Below are 22,639 nucleotides of genomic sequence, written 5' to 3'. Positions count from 1 at the left end.
GGGTGCTTCACAACTTCATCTCCTCATCACAAACACACACATACACACACTGACAGCAGGGCTCTGTGTCTGATAGACAGGGCCAAGTGAGAGGCATAACACATTCACAGAAACACGCACTCACATACACAGACATAAATGGTACAAGAAACATCATTCATCCCTAATTCAAGAGGGAGAGCAGAAAGTAAGATGAGGGAGAGTGCAAGATAAAGTTTGACAGAAAGAAGTGATGTAAGCAAGAGAGCGAGACAGACAGCAGACAGCCATTTAACTCATTAGGGAAAGAGACGATCTCAAGATATATTTAGCTTGAAACTTAAAAGCTGGGAATTTTGGCTTAAAAGCTTGCAGACCTCCATAGAGTTTGTTGGACTCATTCTTCAAAATATTGAACGCATTACATTAACCTTGTCAGTCCTTTTCGAGAGATTACTCTAAAATAGGCATCTCTCTTTATATAGAAAAGTGTTACTAAATCAAACTTAAAGAGATGCAGGAACTCTTTTATGTTTTCCTTTAAATACTAATAAAAGTCTACCAAAAATAAACCTTGCTTTAGGATCCAGATTAGGATTTATAAACAAAGGCAGATGCATGTGTTTGATTTACCTTTCTTTACGCTGTCCGACCCCATGTTTTCCCAGCAGGTGGATATTCAGGTGTTTCTTCATCACAAAGGCCCATCTACAAAAACAAACACAGCAGAGTTACCAAAGGAATAACAGCAAACTTTGATATGCTGATCAAAGGGAGATACAGGTGTGAAAGGATTTCAATAAGAGCACTCAGAAAATGTTATTGTCCGCCAAAGGCCAATATTATAAACTTAAGAGCAAGAGCAATTCCCTTAACAGTCATACGTCTGAATGACAGAAAAAAAAGAAAAATTATTATTGTTTTTGAGTTTTTGCAACCTGTGTAACTTTTAGCTTTCAAAACAGCATTCGATGACTTCAGAAAATATTCAGACCCACAACCCTTTTCCCCCGACCATTTGCAAGATCATTTGCAAATATAAATATTTCTTGAAATATTGCTAAGGTGCCTCCCATTCTTTTTTCATTGCTGCTGAGATGTTTCTACACCTTGCTTCAAGTCCACTTGTGGTAAATTATATTAATTCGACATTTATTTGGTCACACAACTCTTTACAGAAGGCCTTCTAGCTGCAGATCAGAGCTAACACCAAGTCATGAGGTCAAAGGGGCTGCCTGTATGTAGAGTTCAGAGACAGGATTGATGGAAGGCACAGATCTGGGGAAAGGTACTTTTTTTGCTGCCCAGAAAGTTCTCAAGAGCCGAGTGGCCTCCATAATTTTTAAACAAAAGAAGGTTGGCACAACCAGGACTCTTCCAAGAGCTGGTCAAGTGGCAATATTGAACAGTTGAGGGAAAAAAGCCTTATTGGGAAAGGTGACCAAAAGCCCATTGGTCACTGACTGAGCAATGGAGGTCCCCTGGAGACATGAGACTAAATTCCAGAAGGATGACTGCAGGCCTCCCTTGAGCTGGGCTTTATGACAGAGTGGCTTGATGGAAGTCTCTCCTCAGAGCAAAACACTTGAAAGCTGCTTGAAGGACTCTTAGACTGTGAAGAACAAGATTGTCTGTTTTGGTAAAACCAAGATTGAATGGTTTGGTTTAAATTCTAAACATTACACCTGGAAGAAACCAGGTACCGTTTACCATCTGGCCCAACACCATATTTTAGTGAAGCATGGTGGTGTCAGCATCATGCTATGGGGGTGTTTTTTAAAAGCAAGGAGAGAGAGACTGATCAGAGTTGATGAAATGCTAAATAAAACAATATTGTCAACAAAATACAATTCACAGAGCTCAGAACATCAAACTTGGCCAATGGTTCAGTTTCAATGACCCAAAGAACAAAACAAAGGCAACACAAGAGTGGCTTACGGACAACTCTGTGAGCGTATTAGAGCGGCCCAGTCCTAACCTAAACCCTATTGAACATCTGAAGAGGCCTAAAAATGTCTGTCCACTGATGGTCCTAATTCAACCTGACTGCGTTTTAAAGAATCTGTAAAGAAGATTGGCTGAAAGTCTTTCACTCCAGGTGTGCAAAGCAAGACTCGAGGCTGTACCTGTCGCCAAGTGCTTCGGTTCAGGACTAAGTAAAGAGTCTGAATATTTCTGCAAATGTGATACAATATTTCAGTTGTTTTCTTTTTATTAAGTCTACAAAATTGTATACAATTCTGTTTTCACTTTGTCAATGTGAGTGTAGAATAATGAAAAAAATATATTTTAAACAAATTTAGCGTTGAACTGCAACTTAAACTTGGAAAAGCTGAAGAGGGTCTGAATACTTTCTGAAGCTACTGTACTGTTGTGATAAAAACATCAAAGAAAAACAACTGTAATTTAACCTAAGTTACCTAACAGACTAGAAAAAGTGACCCTTATTTGGACAAAAAGTTATTTTATTTACTTAAATGCCACCATTTCAGTTAAACAACAGAAAAAGTGAACCACATGCTGTCTTAGACTAATATGTAGACATGTGCAAGGATTTAAATGCACATGTATCTACAGTACATGCAATGGCACGCACGCAGTCAAAAACACCAGGGTACCATTGCTTGACAGTGACCACAACATCCTGACTTTGTCGAAGGCCCTGAGTTTACCGTGTCTCTAAAACAGCTTTTGAAAACATAATGAACGGATGACAGGACTAACTACTCTGACATCCAAGCAGCTTCACCAGTTTTCTCATCCCCTGGCCTTTTCATTTAGCACCCATCACTTCCCATTATTGTGCAACTGAGAGACAATGACCACATCTGAAAGCCAAGGATGGAGCAACATGAAAGCAGGCTAGGGATTTGAACCAACAGGCATGCGGTTGGCACTGTCGCTGCACAAACTCAGTTCCTTCCCTGTGTTGCCCCTCCCTTTCCTTCTTTTCTGGATGTTTTTAAGTTTCTCCTTCTTCCAAGTCGACTGTTATTGTATTTTCTCTTCGGCAAACCCGTGTGAGCCTTTTTGAAGCCTTCATTTTCACTCAGTAGTCAGTGTTTTGTGGAGCAAAAACATAATTATTGCACCATTTATGTTGCCTCCCTTTACACCAACACCCCTTTTGACATTTGGACACACACAAACTCAAGCGACAGTGTCCTCCATCTCATCATGGCCCCAAAGCCGCGTCCATCATCGAGGCCCCTGAGGCCAACTCTAACTAACACCATCACACAAATATTCAAACATGTTCCACTGTTTTGCCTCATTATCATCACTCCAGGTTTTCTCAATCCTTTCGAACTCAATCCATCCACCCGTCCAGAATGTTGCCTTGGAGTTAAACTGCAAGCAAGCGTGCGATTAAATCTCATACATTGCAGTGAGGAAGACAAGCAAGATCAAAATGCTGAGCTTCTTTGGCCTACTAAAAGTGCCTTTGACTAACGCCATCATCTATAAATAAACAAACAGCATAATTAAGATATTTCTGAGAGGGTGCAAGGGGGGCATAAAAGAATTAATCAATACGTTTGAGAGAAAAAGCACAGCCTTGAAACACTTCACGCAAGCTTGTTTAAGTCATCGTGTTTAGACGTGAAGAAAAAAGAGCTTGCAAACATTTCTGTTAATTATGTATTACAGCTGTCCTTCATAAACCTAATTACAGAGTGCTGAAAGGCAACAGGGGCAATTTGCATATGCGCATGAAAGACAAGACATATGCAAAATATGATTTTAATTAGCATTCTTTGATAGCAAGGGGTACAAATCAAACTGGCATGTTGTGAGATTCTCATCTCACCCTTTTTTACTGGATTATTCTCAGAGTGGCACCAGTGCAAGATGGGTAATGCCCTGTGGAGGCACCTGGCACAGGCTGCATTTATACACACACACATGCACAAACAGGAATGGGTTTTATTATTCACAGACATGCACAATAATACCATGCACAACCCTAAATAACCATGCATAAATGGAAAAATAAAAACGTACTATGCACGAAAAGGCTGATAACACATTGTCAATTAGTTCTTCACTATGTGATTATCAAATGCACTCAAGGCAGCGTACACACAAATACTGATACAAATGCAGACAAATTGTTATACTTCCTCACAAAGACACCCACAAGTACCCTCACTCTCATGCAAACACACACACACACACACACACACACACTAACACACAGAAAGATCCCATATCTAAATGTTAAGGGGCCAAATCCATTTGTTTAAGGCAGTGTGTAATCAGCCCCCTGCCCATGGTGTGTGTGCATCCTCTGCCATCCAGGTCAAGGCCTCAGCTTGTCGTCCTGCTGCCTTGGGCTGCATCATCAGCCCAAACCATCAGCCTTGATGGTTATTGTAACAAAGGGATACTTTAACATGCCATTCATCCATATCAATTCTCTTCCCCCTCATGAATTGAACTAATAAGGCTGTGCCTCTGCCCTCCAGGGATGCTCATAATATCCATTGCAGAAAAGAAAAGAAAAGAGAAAAAAAAAAGAGGCTCTGGTGTTTCACGTTCGACTTTCCCCTCAGACTAATCGGCGCGCCACAGCTCGTTAGGTCCGTGACGTGCCGGAGCTTTACCGATAAGCAGGGGAGACACGGCTCAATTACCCACAGTTACAATCTTTCTCTTTTTCTTCCCTCCCGTCGCCTGACGATGAAGAGATAACATGTCAATATTTGATACAAACAACTTCATTTGCCTAATGGCGTTCCTGGATAGGCCCGTCTACTGGTCCGAAAGGGATGGAAGATCTAAGAAAGGGCCTCAAGCAAGAGTTGGCTTAGGCAAATCGTAACACCACACCCCTAAATAATGCATGCCTGTTCTCATCAGCTGTGAGGAAGGCAGGTCAAACATACCCTGTCAACCTTTTTAGAGTTACTTTCAGCTGGTTTTTGAAGTTTGCATTTTGGCTGCAAGTTTTTGGCTTTACTCTGGAATCAGTCCAAGATCTTACAAAGGTCTCGTGCGCGAGGCAGTTAGCATCAAACCAAACAATGACAAGGCCAGGAAACTTTCATCACTAAAGCCCGTTAATACTGGATGATGACCCCACTATGACGTAAAAAATTGCCAGAATGTGGATGGCTGTAGCAGCGTTTTAGCATGCTTGTCAAGTGGGTATGAAGTATGCAAGTGTTCTCCGCATTGTGTGTGATAGAACATGATAAGTCCATGGCGGTTTTGAGAAATGCAGAAAACTTCAATAGCAAGGTTGTGGTGGTTTATCATGGTGGCAGCATTTTGGTGTCCTGGGTGGTGGCAGTGTGTCCATGATGTGGGGCCTGTGCACATCAAAGATACACTGTAATACAAATTCTTCTTATCCAGAATTTGAATCCTTTCTGGTGACACTGGCCTCATGCTACAGGTATGGCAAATAGTCCATGGTGAGGCCGCAGACGTTTTTCAAATATGCCACAATCTAGTCACGTTCCAATAGGTCATGTAGGTCATAGAGAGTGCAATGGGGGTTGTCTTCCAGTATGAAAGGGGCCTAAACAAGGATAAACAGTATTTACACAAACAAAGGTGTGTCTGTGTCAACTTCAAACTCAACAACAGCTGGATACTAATGACACTGTCTTGCAGGGATCAGTATAGTCCAACAACCATTCATTAGGAATGTCTGTTCAGTTGAGGCAGAGTTAAATCCTGTGCAAGCCAAAAAAACACTCCACACAAGGAAAATTAAATGGATTTACTTAAATCAAAATTATGTGCTCAAAACATTTTTATGAGCGGCCATAATTAGACAAAAAGCAAGCGGACAGAGGTTATGCAGCATTTTCAGTATAACATGGTAGACCTTTTTCCTTTTTGCTGTCAAAGCAACTGGACATCCATTTTGCTTGTTGAATGCAAACAAATTATAAGGACAAAAAATAAAAAGAAAGAAAAAAGACAGAATTAAAACTGGAACAAAGTCAAACAAACTTTTGTATTGTTCTGTGTTAAAAGTAGCTGAAAAGCCATTACATGAGAGCCACCATATGCAGGAACCGGTCAACCCTTGCCAGTCGAAGCTGCTGAAGAATGCTGGTGAGAAGGAGCAGTTCGGATGGGGGGAAGATGAAAGGGGAGGTGGGTACGAGCTCTAAAGTTATGGGACAGCTCTATTTGGATGAGTGCACACACGAAGACACAGACTCTGCAGTGGTCCGCCGGGCCCCAAAGAAATGAGCGCGCGAGGGCTCATCTAGCCTCATGTGCCAGTCCTAATGACGGCCCCCACCTGCTGCTTTAATGTCACAGCTGGATCGCCCTACATCCTTCACTGACTCTGACTGCCATCAGCAGCAGGTAGCTCCCCTCTGCATACTCCCACCTCCATCTCGTCTGCCATCTCAGATTCCTTCATCTCCCTTCACTTCCATCTTCTGCTTCTCCTACCACTCATCTCGACGGAGCCTCTCCCCATCCATCTCCTGACACTCCTGCTCGCATCCCTATTTCTACGTCCTTTGGGCCATACCTCCCTTCACTTCCTCTCCCTATTTCTGTCCATCTTTTCATCCCATCCATAAGCACATCTCCACAGTGCTATAACTCCATACTTAGAATATATATGGAACTTTAGAACAATGTAAGTTTGTAAAAGCTCCTTTACAAGTAACTTGACAATTCTCTGTTGTTGCAGTAGAAATGCTACATGCTACAATGAACCCTCATTCTATATTTAACCCAGAAGAGGGAGATCCACAAAATGAGAGAGAACATTTCACAGTGTCGCAACTAATTCACTCTTCAGAGTAAACGTGATGTGTTGCTTCCTTGTTTATTTTTTTATAAACTTGTCCTGAAGAAAACAAAAAAGCTGAAGGTAAGTTGACACGTCTAATCTGGGAAACTATGACGAGCAGGTGAATTGACAGAAGAACAGAAGCCAACACTTGGCTGACGGCAACCCTGGAGCGCTGAGACAGCTGCAGACATGTCAGACAGACAGATGAACAGACAGACAAACAGACAGCAGCAAAAAAGTCAAAAGATGAGACATTTATTGACAGACAGAGAGGCTGCTTTTCTGACAGAGAGACAGACGGGCACACATCAAGAACAATGACTGACGGCAAGGAGGGATTCTGCTGAGTTTACAGGCTTAGTTTAATGAATGTTCTGCGAGCGAGACTACGGCAGCAGATGGGGCAAACTACAGTAAATTTCATGTCAAATTTGCAAATGTGATGCAGAGAGAAGTTGATGGGAGGAAGAGAACCCACAAGAGATAAAAAAGGAGAAATAAAGGAACATGAAATATGATGGAGGTTTTAGATAAGCCAAAGCAAAAGTAAACCAGGGTGAAAAGCAGAGGCCGATGCAGTTTGCTGTGCTGTCATTTAGTTTGACTGAAGCAAGAAGCGACTTCACGTCAATACTGCTTGGACTCAAGAGAGATCCACTTATGGAAACATCCCCTAATGTAACAGATATTGGGAGGAAAATAAATAAAAAAAACCTCCAAATTGATTCCGTTTTTGCGGCCTGAGCCAGCGCAAAGCAAGCACTCGATCTATTCTGAGATGATCCTGATAAAAATAAAAGGGAGGTAAAGTGGTTCTCTGACGACTGATCAACGTCAAAGCTCTCAGTGAAACAGACACCTCTCACTTGTGATGTTGCCGCTCGTGTGTGTGTGTGTGTGTGCGCGTGCGACCTTTTAGTCTTGGCGGATGTACATAAAAAGCTCACTTTGCCTCTCCAAAGGGGTTTTTGGATCATCTGCTGAGGCAGGTGATGGGGCTTGACGGATTGATTGAGGCAAAGTTCTCATCGACGGTGGCAGCGCCCCATAGAGTTCCCGGCTCCAGTGCACACTGTTCCATTAAAGGATCATTTAGAGGGAGCAAGTTCCACCTGCACTTATGCAGAGCACACCCTAATGTGATATGAAACACACATTTCCAAGCTACAGGAAGGAAGGGAGAAAGAGGAAAAATCATAATAATGAAAAAAAAAAAAAAAAACCAGTCCCTTCCCAAGAGCGCATTTCCATCTTCAAGAGAACAGCGATTGATGAAGTAATCTATTATTGATATCATCATCGTTATGCGCCAATGGCAGTTTCAGCTTTTACGAAGCTCCCGGCTCTGAGCGTCATAGCACTGTTTGCATATTATGCTGCTCAGCTTCATTATATTTTCTAATTAACTGCTTTAATTTGGGATTTAAATCCTAAGCGAGGGGAGAAACTTGGAAAAATGCTGAACAAGAAAGAATATTATTGTATTTTGTGTCAAGATGAAAAGAGAGGTGTGGAAAAAGTACGAGACAGTTACAAAAGCAGCTAAAGCACTTTTCAAAATAGATTTTCAAAAGCTGGCATATTGTGTGGCATCAGCACAAACATGATCTACTTTTATAGATTAGAAAAAAGAGAAAGAAAGAACGAACGAAAGAAAGAAGAGAGATGAAACGCTCCCTCCGCTGTGAAGACGGAGCATGTCCTGAGAAACCTTTTCAATGAAATGCGTAACGTGTTGAAATTATGCTGCGTTACAAGGGGGTGAAAAAGTCATTTAACGCAACAAAACAAAATGAATCAAAAATGCTGGGAGTTAAAGGCTGTTAGCTTCTATTGCTAATGCATCTTTCTCCTCTTTCATTCCTTCTCTTCCTCTCTGCAGTGCAGTTAAAGATATGAAAAATATATGTGCTCCCCCTCCCCTCCCCTCTTTTCCACCGCGCCGTGTTAAATCATTAAAGAGAAGTCCTGCTCATTATCTCTCTAAACAAAACTTCTCTTAAACCAAATAAATCACCGTTGCGCTGCGCGGCTAACAGCCGTGAAGGGATAAATTACAAAGCGCCTCACTGGCAGCGCTGGTATTTTAAAAAGCTTGCTGCACAATTTCTATGATGTGCAGTAATTTGTAATGCAGGTTTCCTTATGTTCGCTCAGTTTCTTCAGGTGTGTGTGGTGCAAGCTGGGAGAAGAGGTGAAGGGTGGGGAGTGAAAAATAATAATAATAAAAAAAAAGAGCTTTTGTGTATATTCTGTGTAGTTTCAATGCTATAAGGCTAAATAAGATTTTCAAAAACCGGATAACATTTCTAAGACTGCAGAACACAGCCGCTACCAGAGGGAGTTGATGCCGATTTCTGAAAGCATGTGTTTATGTTTGGACTGAAAGACAGAACTACACATAAGAACTGCTCCCGGGGGCTAACGGTTGGTGGTAATTTTAAACAGCAAAACATTTAATCATTTATGGTTTAAAAGATGTGTTTCTACCATCCAAGGATTCTCAGCTGTGTAAAACACATTTAAAACAGTTTGTTGGGATCAATGGATGAAGCTGAACAACATCGTCGGTTCATTCAAGAAGCTTTATTAAAGGGATATTTTATATTCTTCATTTAAGTTATGACAAATTAATATCTTACCTGTTGTAGATAGCTCTTTGAATGGCCTCAGCTTGAAGAAAGGAATGAAGAGCTAACACACCTAAAACCATCTTAAAACTGAAAAACTGACATTGATGTAAAGGTTTAAATAAAAGCATTTGTTTAAACTGCTATTTTGAAGATTGGAGTTGTTACAAGAGGCCACAATCCCCTTTTTTACTCAGCCCAGGTTTTAAAAGTATTTCGATTTCCCGTTTTTTAATGTATACTTGATGTATATTATTCATCCTTTTCTGCAACATCTGCATTGGTGTTGTTGAAAGTTCAATAAAGTGATAAAAACCAGTTTGGTTGTAGATTATTTGGTGTATAAATAAGGGTGTTTGGCTCTATTTAAGGCAATGTTATCGTTCATTGAAGTAATACAGCATATGAAGGTTTTGCTGAAGTTGAGCAACTGTTGTCTGCAACTCAAATGCAAGCATGTAATCTGTCATTACTGTTATATCTGTCATGCTGGAGGTCGTAGGTCAGATTAGAGGTGAGTCTATGACATCATAGTTTTCCAAAGGTTATGTTTAGGCTGTCTGCGTGAAAACAAAACTGTGGAGTTTCAAAATGGTTTTCACTCTAAAACCCAGTTTTGAACCAGGAGCCTTGATGAGCCTGTCCCCACCCCCCCTCCTGACCTTTCTTTTCCTCTCTGGCCCCCAGTGGGCAGATTAAACTGCATGTAACACGGCTGCACTTGGGCCCGTTTACAGCAGCAAGCTTCCCCCTGTGCCTCCCGGGGTTTAAAACCAACAGTAGCCCCTGATACCGCCCAACACAACAAAAAAGAAACATGATTTATTCAGTCTGTTTACTACATAATCTATCCGCCTGTCCTCTGAGAACAAATTAAATGTATAAAAAAGACTGCGAAGAAAGACTGGTTGAATAAGAACAGAGGGAAATAGAGAAGGAAATGAAAATTAATAATGTAAACTAAAATACATAAAGATCCCAAAGCTGAAGATGTACAACAACTTTACTTGCAGCAGACCCATCACGCTGTGTTATCATCGATGTATGGTTAAAACTTTAAACTACTGATTTACAAAAAAAAAGGAAAGGAAACATTTTTCTTCTTTTTTTTGTGGCGAAATCAAAGACAGCCAGGTTGGCGCGTTCAAACTTGAGTGATCCGAAGATGCCGAGAATCAGACGGTGAAAAAGCAGGAGCTGAGGAAAACAAACAAAAGAAGACAGCCTCTAATTTCAATCGGTGTTGTTTTGGTAAGCGCACTCGCACATTAAAAAGAACTGGAGCAACATGACAAGCGAGAGTTGTATTTCTCCCCACCATAGTTTTGCTAAAGCAGATAATCCATAAAACATAAGGCCTCCGTATTGACGTTTTTCCTCAGCCAGCTGAGTGAAGGGCGCAGCTGGGATGTCAGGCCTGTCTGTCGGCCGGCTACCACTCTCATTATCTTCCCGCCTTTGCGAAGGGCAGCTAAGGTCACACTCCAGAGGAGCAAAATAAACTACTACAGCTCTGATCTAATATTCAGCCATCCCAGGAAAAAGAATGACTTGTTAGGCTAAAAAAAACAGAACTGTTGATGGTGAGGAAATACTGCCTGAAGTTCACGTTTTCTGGGTTTGAAAAGTTGAACTGACAGTGTCACATTTCATCTTTTCTAGTTGGAAGACTTGAAAAATATGTGTGTCTGACGCTCATTATCACCCATCTTATTACGGCATTGGATGATTATGTAATGGCCTCTATGTGTGCGTTTGTTTGTCTGTCTGTTAGCAAAATATCTCACTAATCAATGAATAAATAAAACTGTCAGGATGTTGTCATTGGGCTTACCTTTACAACTGATGAACCTTTAAAGTCGAGACAGCCACCATAACTATCAGCCATGGCAAATACAAAAATGGCTACAACTCTGTCAACTTTTACATATATTAAGCTAGAATCTGGTGTGATAGTAGCTGAGAGTCATTCACAACCCATAGTCTGATCACTAATAGATTACACAAAAACTCACAATATCACTTGAAAATGAGCAAAAAGTTGTTTTCGAGATTAGATCAAAACAGCTGTAACTCTGTCATTTTCAGCATAAATTGATCTACTGGCTGCCACAGTTAATCAAGCAGAGGTTAAAATATAGTGTGGTGGTAGCTGAGAGTTTTCCCTAACATAATCTCTGAGTGCTAACACATCACTTGAGACCTTTGTTGAAAACACTGGCATGCAAAAAAACAGGCAGTAAGTGCTCCCTCAAGGAATGCTCGTTTTGTTTTGATATTACCTGTCTTAAATGGTTTAAAACTCTCTGTATATTAAATAAGAGCACAATTTTATGGTTTACACAGTGCACTGTTTAAGTGTTGTTATAGTTTCTAATGCCTCCTACTCAAAGCCATCATGCCTCTAAGTAGACTTCTCAAAGTATGTGTAAAGATGTCTCTCTTTGGCAATTGCTGCCATAATCTCGACACCAACCATCTGCTGCCCTGACAGCAGAGAAGAGTGAAGAGATGGATTTCTCTTTGAAACCTTACCGGTCAACTTCCAAATTCCCCCCCCTGGCAAAAACATCCTGTGAGGCTACGCTTAAAATCCCATCGCTGATGCTCTCTGATACTCCACAGGTTGGATCACAGCTCAATAACTACTTCCTGTGTTTCTTATCGCTTTGAGTACGTTCTTAAAATATATATAAATTTGTAAAGAAATGCTACTTTACAAGCACTGAAAACTGTTTAAAAAGTTCTAATTCAGTCATTTTCTTATTGATGTGTGTGAGTGTGTGTGGGAGGAGAAGATGGGTAAATTTGGAAAGGTCCTTCTTAGTCACCATCTACAGATGTAAGATGTATCACTGAGAGCAAGCACTCAAGAAGTAAATGAATAAATAAATAAATAAGTAAATAAAGTACGCTATGTAGATGAGGGTGACAAAGCCTCCGTCTCGGCCGATTCTGCGACGTGCCGGCCATTCATCACCTGCACATGCAAAGCGCCAGCACTGGTCCTTAGCATATTCGCATATTCTAATGAAGGCTTGCATGCAAATGACGACGACCTTTTCCTTCTCCTTTTTTTTTTTTGGGTAAGGCTTTTTTTTATTTTTTCCTTTTACAACTTTACATTAACAGGAGGGGAGTGGTGTGCAGTGGCTGTAATGGCTATTAGAGCGACAGGCTGAGTACGTGACGTTGTGATCTAAACTCAGGGACGCCGTAATTAGGCTAATTTATTACCAGACGGCAGCTGTCAGAGAGCTTTATGGCAAAGGACAGCCTTGTCAGACACTTTATTTATTAAAATTGGCGGTGGACTTTTAAGGAGATGGTCAGTAAATCCTACAGGAAAAAAAATTAAAATAAACAGACTCATGCTCACATGGGCTCGGAGGTGAAAAACAAGAGCACACTTGGAAACGGAGTGCTGCCCCATGACCTTTAGGATGCTACATGCAGAGCTACTTAAAATTAATGAACAGTGTCCAAACTTCTTTTAGACAAATGCTGGCTTTATTGTTTTGTACAGGTAAAACTGCACAGACTTGATGTGGTTTCAGTTTGTTTTTTATGAGGAAATCTCATGTTTGAGAAAAGATTTGGTCATAAAGAACTGCTAACCTAAAAACTTCACTCAATCTAACAGAAATGAGTTTGAAAACAAAAGAAAGCAAAAATCCGTTAATGTCAAAGAAATGTATAGTTCATGCATAACTTTTTTACTTTTTTTTTGCAATTTTGGCTCCAGATAAAGCTGAACCTCCATTAAATTGTACCTTTGCAACTACTTTTTGTATAAAAAGAAACCATCTGCCGCAAGTCTCTTCATACCCACCTCTGACCACTTCATTTCCACATCGGCAGCTGCCCCCACATTTTGATTTTACCTACTGGAGTACACCTTTGAAATAAAGATAAGCAGGTCTGAACCATGTTATTATTATTATTATTATTATTGATAATACTGACATTGTAATATCTGGGCATTTGGACTGTAGGTCTAAAAGTTTTCTGAATAGAGACTGTGCCTCGCATGTGCAGATTATATATATTGCGTCTTAGCCATTCCGTGTTCTCCAAAGTAGATTATTTATTGTACTGGCACACACTTTGGAAAATGTCTGGCTTTTCACATTGTCATAGAAACTACGTTTTTTTGTTTTAACAATGTGTCTAAAGTGAAGTTGGTGCATGCAGGACCATATGCATGCAAAAATATGTGCATATGGTAAGAGTGTGGGTGTAAAATAGTAACCTTTTCACACTTAATTTGTACAAAATGTCAATTGCTGTGGACAAAACAGTAATGGTTGGGGCATGAAATAACAACTGCTAAGTACAAAGTGGGGGTACGATTTGACCAGCATCCACAATTTCAGGAGAATGAGTTTAAAAATGGTAAACTAGAATTTTTAGGTGTAACTATCGTCCTATTGATTACTTTCTACCTTTCTATATTAGCATTTAGCTCCTCAAGATCAGCCTTTCTGTCACGAGTGACCAGAGGGAGGGAGGGAGGGGAAACAAGCCGTCACCCACCTCCCCTCTCCTGTCCACCAGGCAGGGTCCTGCGCTGTCAGCAGGGAGGCGGGAGAAAGTTATGCCTCCTTACTGTGACTTTGAACTTTTCAGATGAGGCATAAATATTGAAATATTGAAATGAAAGATGCGGCAGGCACAGAGGGGGCAGGAGGGGAGTGCTAGAGGGGGCGCAGGGGTGGGGAGAAGGAGGAAGATGGGCAAAGAGACAGGAGGCCCACTGAGAGAAAAGACAAGGCCCTCACCCCTCTGCCAAGCTGCGTTCTAGCAGTCCGACAGTTATGGATAGGAAACATTACTGCTGCTGGTAATTAAAGCAAAAACTAATACTGTCTCTTGGATGAGAGGGTTTCATAGTGAGCATCCATTTGTCACTGCTGCACACTCGCCAAGGCCAGATTAAATCACACACATATTTAGTTTCTGCTGTGCAGAGACTGAATATCTATCTATCTATCTATCTATCTATCTATCTATCTATCTATCTATCTATCTATCTATCTATCTATCTATCTATCTATCTATCTATCATTTGCAAAGATGTTGCCCAATGCTCTGAAGAACATTTTGCAAAAATTATGAAAAATATTAATTTGTTCAGGTCTTTTAAACCTTCACAAACAAGGTAAATAAAGAAAAAGTCAACCCCCCCAAAAATCAACAATATCGGCTTTTAGAAATACATGTAGGTCAGCTCCTACTAAAGAGACCTCAGTGGAGTACTTAGTGACTGACTGAAGTGACTGACTGCAGTCTGGCAGTGAAAAGGCCACCAGCTTGGGGGGGGCCACTGGGTGAAGACGAGAACGAGGGAGGAGGGGACGCCATGTCGCCAGACGGAGGGGATCGGTGACACTGAGCGTGTCACAGGGTGATGGTTGCACTCTGCTAGGACCAGCAGCCCCTCCAGTGCTGTCAGAGGAACCAGCAGCTCCAGACACTGACACTAGCAGCCGTACTGACAGGCCAAACATGACTCGTCTCCGCTCTCGCCACAGACGAGGCCTGACGGCGCACAGAGATGCCACGAAAAAGAAGGATGGGAGGTTTAAATGTGGGAAGAAAGCACAAATGAAACTGTTAGCTGAACGCAACAAACAATACAAACAATACCAACTACAGGACGTGGTTTAACTTCCTGCTAATATATAAATTCCTTTACTTTTGCACAGCTTTCATAGATTCCACCCTTAATTTCCACTGAAAAAGGTGCTAAATACCTGTGTTTATGATATGGAGTTCCATAGAAAAACTCCTTGTTATCAAATCAAAACCACCATAAAACAAACATTAGTTGTCTCCTGAGCATAGCTTATAACATAAAAGCTTCAATGTTTCTTTTTTTAAACACAAACCTTGAATTAGCATATTTTATTTCTTCTTTTTATCTCACTACAGAAGTTAAATACTCTGCATGTTAAATGACTTCATGGAGCTTTCACTAAGAATCAAGTGACTAGAAAGAAGCCAAAGCATTTTGAGCTTGTTGGATCCAGCCAGACACACAACATGGAGGACGATAAGAGAAAAGGAGGAATGACAATGATGAGATGGAGATGAAAATATGGTGATTTGTGGAGAAAAAAAAAAGACATGAAGTGGGGGAGGGAGGTAATGCCAAAAGGGGAGAGGGCAGACAACAGAAAGGGGAAAAAAGGAAGGAGGAGATGTAGAGGACTTGGACAGAGAGGGAGAGAGAGTGAAGCAGCGAGACTGATCGCTGTTGATCTTCACGATAAGCACTCCCGACAACTTGTGACCAAAGTGGCGCTTCGACACTAATCGGCCGTGAAGGCTGACCTGCAGCGAGGCAGCGCAGTTCAGATCGTATAGGGCCGGCGCTGCGGCTCAGACGAGATGGGCCCCGACAGGAGACATCCAGGCTTCAAAACTCCCTGAGAAATTGCGACATGGCTTCAGTGCACTGTGAGAAGAACATAACAGGAGGGGGAAAAAAAAAAGCGAGCAGTGATACTCGTTGCTCTTGGCAGTCGAAGCAGACTTATCTGGTTTGAGATGAAAAGAAAGGGACACTGGCAAAGGAGAATGGAGTGAGGGAGTGAGGAGAAGTGTCTAGCGGAGGGGAAAAAAAGAGGAAAAATATGAGTCAAAAAGAGAAGAAAAATCAATTTTATTGACAGTAATCTGTGAGTTGGGCTGTGTTGAACTGGAGAATAACCTCTAAGCATGAAAGTTTGACCTCTGAGAGACGGAAGGAGCATGTGTCCAGACTAAACTAACAGGTCTGAATAGTCTCGTGAGTAAAACACAAACAGGTCAAACATATCAGAAATGAACTGATGGGGAAGTAAACACGTGTACCACCGGAAGTGTTACTCCGTGGAGTATCATAGTGAAAGATGTCCCACCCTATTCACAGTGCAGAGGAGAGGATACACTAAACAGTTTAATCACTAAACAACACAAACACAACCACCCAGTTTGATTGTGTATTTAAAAATAGACGTTGGGAGAGTTCAAACATAGGTTTGAATTAAATCCAATTTCCTTGTGCTAATCCTACACCTACCCTACTCCTTTGTTCTTACTTCAAAGTAGTGGTTAAAATATTTCCACTACAAAATGGTAAAATATCTTCAAGAAGCCAAAACTCCATCAATTGGCTCCAAAGTTGCAAAGTCAACATGCTCAAATGTTGTTTGACTGATTAGCTATCTAGCCCACAACAGACTTTGGCAAACATTATTTTTAATCACCCGCTGCCAAAAGTTGGACAGTAAAGTTTTGTGACTGAGTGTGTGCGTTTATCTATCATGTCAGCAAAATATCACATTAACCACTGGATGAATGAAGCTCTCAGAAAGTAATCATTGGACGTACATCTGTGACCAATTAACCTTTGAGGTCAACTCGAAATAAAATGGCCACCACAACCAATTGACCATAACAAACACAAAAATAATTGTAACTCATTCAATTTTACAGATATTGAGCTAAAATTGGGTGTGGTGGTAGCTGACGGTCATTCCAAACGTATCTCCCAAATACAACAGTGATCCCCAACCCTTTCTCATCAGAGCGCCCCAGTTGCATCAACAGAAAAGGCCTGACCCCACCCTCCACCCCACCAAACACACACAGTTATGAGTGTACTAGTGCATTCATATTTGTGTGCACAAGAATGGCAAAAATAAAATATTTGTTAGGTTATCATTTATTTGTTTATTTATTTGCAATATAATCCATAATTTTTTGTGTGTTTCCATAACAATTAATAGCTACTTCTGCTGAAAAATGAGAGGCCGGGGTGCTTGTAGCAGCCGGCTCCCATTTCTGCATAGCAGTGAAGGAGAACTAAAACTATGTGTTTGTTCAGTTCAAATCCAACAGCTTGTTCTCTGACTATCCAAAACCTTTTGCTATTGTTCTCCTGGAAACTTTTTTTTTCAAGCTAAATCAAATTAAAGACAGGCAAGTTCATCACACCTTTGGTACAGTATGCTCTCCATGTTGGAAATGTAAAAGTGGCTTTACTTCCTTTCATAAGCAGTAAAATAAGAGAATTAGTTTCCTACAGATACCTGTTGCACATTGTGCACAAAGACAAACTTGAGCCATCAGACAGTTTTTATCTGTCTGGTAGTTCCTGTTTGACCTTTTGTTAACTTTGTCCACCAGTTTAACTCAAGAAGTTGCATCTGTTTGTTGGTCTGACTGAAAATAGTGATGTCCACAAGGCACAAGCCTCAGTCTAAATAGAACATTTTATTTAATTTTTTAAATAAAACGCAATATTTTTTGTAAAAAGGAAAAGAACGTGCAAAATGCAGGGATAGGTGTGTATTAAGTTTTTAATTAGGGCCTACATTTCTAAGCAAAATTGTCAAACATTTGCTTGGTTTGAGTATTAAGTTGTACACTGAGGGATACAAAAAGTGATTTACAAACAACAAAAAAATATCTGTAGCTAGTCAAAAACCTTTCATGAAGAAAACAACAGATTATTCAGCAAGAGAAAAAATAATTACATGTACCTCCATGACAAACCCAAGAACTTAATAATGCAATGAAAATTTATTTTATTTACCTCATATATATATCTATCAAATATTTGATTTGAGTATTCCCTCACTTAAAGATCTTCTTCTGCAAATGCGCTGCCAATAGTTTGCAAAAAAATGCTGTAAAGGACAGCCTAAGTAGATCCAGTTCAGGAGGAGCTCAGTCGAGCTGTCAGTCAGGACTTTAATTTACCAGAGAATGCCCGAGTCCATTCCATACTTTTTGACACGCTGCCCCTCTGCAGACACATTATACATCCTTAGATAAATATTTTCCCATTCCCTCTGAGTGGGGTGTCTTCAGTTGCCAGGGTGCTGCCATCAGCCGCCACAGCAGTCAGACGGAGGAAGCATGAAGCTGTATTTCAATAAGTGGGGAGCGTGCTGTTTGTTCTGGTGTTAATGACGACCGGCTTCTACCTTAAGGAGTCTCGTGCAAAAAACAAAACAACCAAACGTGTCTTCGTTGTGTGAAAATACATGAGATCTAATCATATCTGGCAACATAAATAATCTTCGACTGTGTCCCTTTAGGACAATTTACAGCAAGTAAACACGAAGCCAGGTGAAAAGTGGGGGTGGTGGAGGATGTATGTGCAAGACAGAGTGAATCCACATGATTATACAGTGAGTGCATGAGTCTAGAGAGGACAATGTAGTTCTGCCTATATTTTATATAAGGTGTAGTATGGCTGTTACTTGGATTGACACACAAACAGGAAGCACATCTCTTACCCATGCAGTCTCACTGCAGCGGCAAAACAAAATATGGCTCTGCACGTCCCTCTCTGTCTGATAATGTGCCAATAGATTTGATAATTGCAGCAAAGCTGAACCTAACCAGCAGGACACAAGGAAGCCTGTCAGTCTGAGTTTTCCTCATATTGTGCGCGTGCACGTGCACGCACACACAACTGGTTAAATTAGAGACAGAAGCGGCGAATCTAGAAATATTCCCGTATTGATCTGTTGTGGAAAGATGCTATCTCTTTACATGAGGAGCAGACCACTGGAGCCAGAACACACACACATACAAGCACAAAATTACACACATAAACAGCATTATTACAAACACATGACACGATGAGTGTGTGCTATCATCCACAGAAAACAAATGTACATTTGCACTCTAACAAACCAAATTTAACCCCAATTGGGGCTGCGATATTGACAAATTTTCAATATACTGTGCAGGTCTTCTATCAACCTGAGCAAAAGCACACACACTTTAAGACACGTTTTCAGAAAAAAATGCTTTTAAAAGTAGCATTGCTTGAAAGAGTGCACATCGCCTGCCTGCCTGCCTTACAGGCCAAAGTTTAAAACTAATACTTTGTGCGATCTGTTAGCATTCAAAATATGAGAAGAGGATGCCTCTCAGCTTCAACCACTCCAGATCTTAGATCAATATCTGCAAAACTGACTGAATTACAGCCGTTTTTGTGTTTGCTAAGATCAATTAGCTGTGGTAGCTGTTTTAAATTGGGTTGACATTATAAGTTAAACAGTTGTAGACGTACATCCAACAGATAAAATCCGTCCAGTGGTTCATGACATATTTTGCTAATGGGCAAACAAACACACACACATAAAGGTACAGGTAATTACATGATTGCCCACCTTTAATGGTGCTGGGGTGATAAAACTACAGCTCTTTCAGTAAACTAACACATTATGAGTGTTAAAATAAAAAAAAGCTCACACACACAAAAAACTTGTTTACTTAGTTGCTGATGAAGTTAATTGCTACTTGAAGTTGCACAAGATTTGCTGCATAAACACTTCATGTTCTGTCTCGAGGAAGAAAGTTTGTAAGAGAGGAAAAAAATGTCTAGTTAAAAAAAGAAGAAGAAGAAAAAACACCACCCTCTCTTCACCTAACACTTGTACACATCTTGAATTCTTCGCCACAACAAATTGCTTACATTTATTATGATGTTGCTGAAAAATTGGTTACTTTGGAAAGGACAGGGAGAGTAAGTAAGTTTTTTTTTTTTAAACAACACAGCAAAAGAACTTTGTGGGAGACGTGCAGCCCAGAGCACATTATTAGCTCTGACTGTTTGAGCTTTCCGTTCCTGTACTTACAGTATGCCGCAAATAGGACCATCACTTTTCATTACTTACCGTTTCCAGCAGAGCTTCACTCTATCATTGCCACGGCATGCTAATGTACAGCGGGGCTACTGTCATGTAAATTAAACTGTTTGTTTTGTTTGCCTTCCCTCCTTCGGCTGATTGTCAGAGCGACTTGCCAGGAGCAGCAGGTGTGTTTGTTTGTTTGTGTAGGAGTGCGTCAGTGTGCCGGGCTTGCTGTTCGTGCGCCGCGCCTGGTGCACAGCAACAAGTGAGGCTCGTGAATGTGTGTGCGAGCAAGGCGCGAGTGTGACTGTGTGTGTGTGTTTGTGTGCGAGTTACTGCATGTGAAACACAGAAGTGACACACCGTGCGCAAAGCTCCCGGTAAACCAGATGTGCTCCTGACCCTCAGCTCAGCCGACTGAAATGCAAAGTCGGATGCCTACTTGGTGCTCTCCCCCCTCCCGGCACAGGTACAACCAACTGTCACAAACAATGGGAAAATATGCATACCGTGGGATAGGGTTCGCTACAACATGCTCTCAATGTAAATCATGTTTCAGAGGCTTCCGAGAGACAAGCCAGTCAGACACCAAGTCAGCCAGCCGGCACTCCGCCTCACTGTTTCCATGCTGCTGCTGTGTAATTGACAGTGAGAGTTAAAAAAAAAAGGAAATGACCCTGTTTACAACAATACCTTCAAATATGAAAACTACTGCGCTGCTCATTTGTAGACACAGTAAAATATCAAATGGCACTAAAGAGAAATAAAACGCCGTCATGATTCCTCATTATGAGACAGATGACAGTGATTCCCATCTCTAATTAGACAGAGGTGTGTGGTTTTTTAGCAGCAACTGGCATGTGTTGAGCAGATAAACAATCCTTCAACATCTGTAGGGTCGTAGGAAGCTGGAGGGTTGTTTTTTTTTTCCAGTTTAAAAAAAACAAAAAACAAAAAATAAAAGATTTTCTCATTTTGATTAGTTAAAGTGAGCAAAACAGTTGCTGAGAGGAGACCTATTCCAAACTAATGATTCAACTGTAGCCTACACTGTGGGCTATTAGAAAGACCGACTTTTAACCAAAAGGGACGTTAAAGCAAAACTGATAAGAAAAAGATCCTACCTCCTCGTGCGATTTCTTTTGATATTTAGAAAGTTGGTCTTTAATTACAGGGATTCAAATGTAAAAGTTGAAAGTCAATCAGCTTTTTCCCTTTTTACGAGCTTTGTGAACCAGATCTAAGTGCTGCATTTCATATATTGTTATGGAAAAATAAGATTTAGTGACAAGTCTTCACTCAGTGCAGCAGAATGGTTATGTACGAATTTAGTGCCTATAAAAAGTATTTACCCTCCTTGGATGTTTTATTGCTTTTATTGCTGTCCTAAATCAATTGTGGTCAATATAAATTGGCCTTCTTTACAAAAAACATCTTCAAGATTAAAGTGAAATCAAATTTCTACAGAGTATTACAAATAAAATAGGTCATGTATAATAAGTGGCAGCACAAATATTCACCCTCTTTATTAACTGTCCTAATTCAACTCAGAGAAAGGATTATTTAGAAGTACAAATCAGGGGATGGAGGGGTCAGAAGGATTTCTAAGGCCCTAAACATCTCCAGGAGTTCTGTTAAATCCACCATCAAGAAATGGAAGGAGTACGGGACGTGTAAATCTACCAAGAGCAGACCGTCCTCACAAACTGAGTGTAAGAAGGAGAATAGAGAGAGAGACCACCAAGACACCTGTGAGCTCTGAAGGAGCTCCAACATCAGCAGGTCAGATGGAAGAGACTGAGTTACAACCACTGCTGCCCAGATTCTTCACCAGTCTGAGCTTTATGGGAGAGAGGCAAAGAGAGACTCTGTTGAAGAAAACTCAGATTAAATCTCAACCAGAGCTTTTCCAGATTGGCTAAGAGACTCTAGTTAAGGTACACAGATGTATTATAAATGTTAGTCTTTAACAGATATTTTAAATATAGTTGGGGAAAATATATTTTAGCATAAGCTTGACTAAAACAACCAGACTTATTATTATTATGCTGTACCACGAAATAAGAAGTACCACACCCTAAAGAAAATGTTACACCTCGACAGGTAGAGACAGATGTAAATTGTAACATGTAAAAAGTTTTGCTCAGAGCTGTAAATAGTTTTGAAATTGCATTTCACAACAAAAAATGAGGAGTGTTCAGTTTGCTCTGCAAATCCATTTATGCTTATGTATGAACCAATCACATTTCCTTACATCACTGAGGAGGCCTTATTGAGCTAAGAAAGTGCCTTCTCTGAAGCAGGAGCTAGAAAAAAAATCCCAAACAAAACAAACTTGATTCTAAGGATTGCAAACGGCCACAGCAGTGCCTCAAATGGTTATAAGGACTGAACTGTTCCCCTGCTGTTCAAAGCACATAATAAGACTAAAGAAAGTGTCTGAAAGGTGAGAAAACCCCTATGTTATATGAAACAAAAAATCCCTGGGAAAGATGATAATTTGTGACCTTTGAAATGAGGCTATGCAAAACCTAAACTTTTTGATTAAATAAAAAAATAAACTAAAATCAAAGACAAACCACATTTACTCGAAGCATTTTAATCCACAAAAATCC

At 40.6% G+C, this 22,639-nt stretch overlaps 1 protein-coding gene across 1 annotated transcript in view; it reads right to left on the bottom strand.

Annotated features, from left to right (window-relative positions):
- znf407 (zinc finger protein 407) overlaps positions 1-22,639 on the bottom strand; it is a 173,622-nt gene that overhangs the window by 98,326 nt on the left and 52,657 nt on the right. The window contains exon 5 of the mRNA XM_017409871.2: positions 613-687. Within this exon, the coding sequence (XP_017265360.1) occupies positions 613-687 (75 nt within the window). The remainder of the gene's footprint in view (positions 1-612; positions 688-22,639) is intronic.

Source organism: Kryptolebias marmoratus, linkage group LG16 (assembly GCF_001649575.2).
Source record: "Kryptolebias marmoratus isolate JLee-2015 linkage group LG16, ASM164957v2, whole genome shotgun sequence".
NCBI lineage: Eukaryota > Metazoa > Chordata > Actinopteri > Cyprinodontiformes > Rivulidae > Kryptolebias > Kryptolebias marmoratus.
Note: the sequence above shows the minus strand (reverse complement) of the source record. Positions and strands in the feature narration are given on the sequence as shown.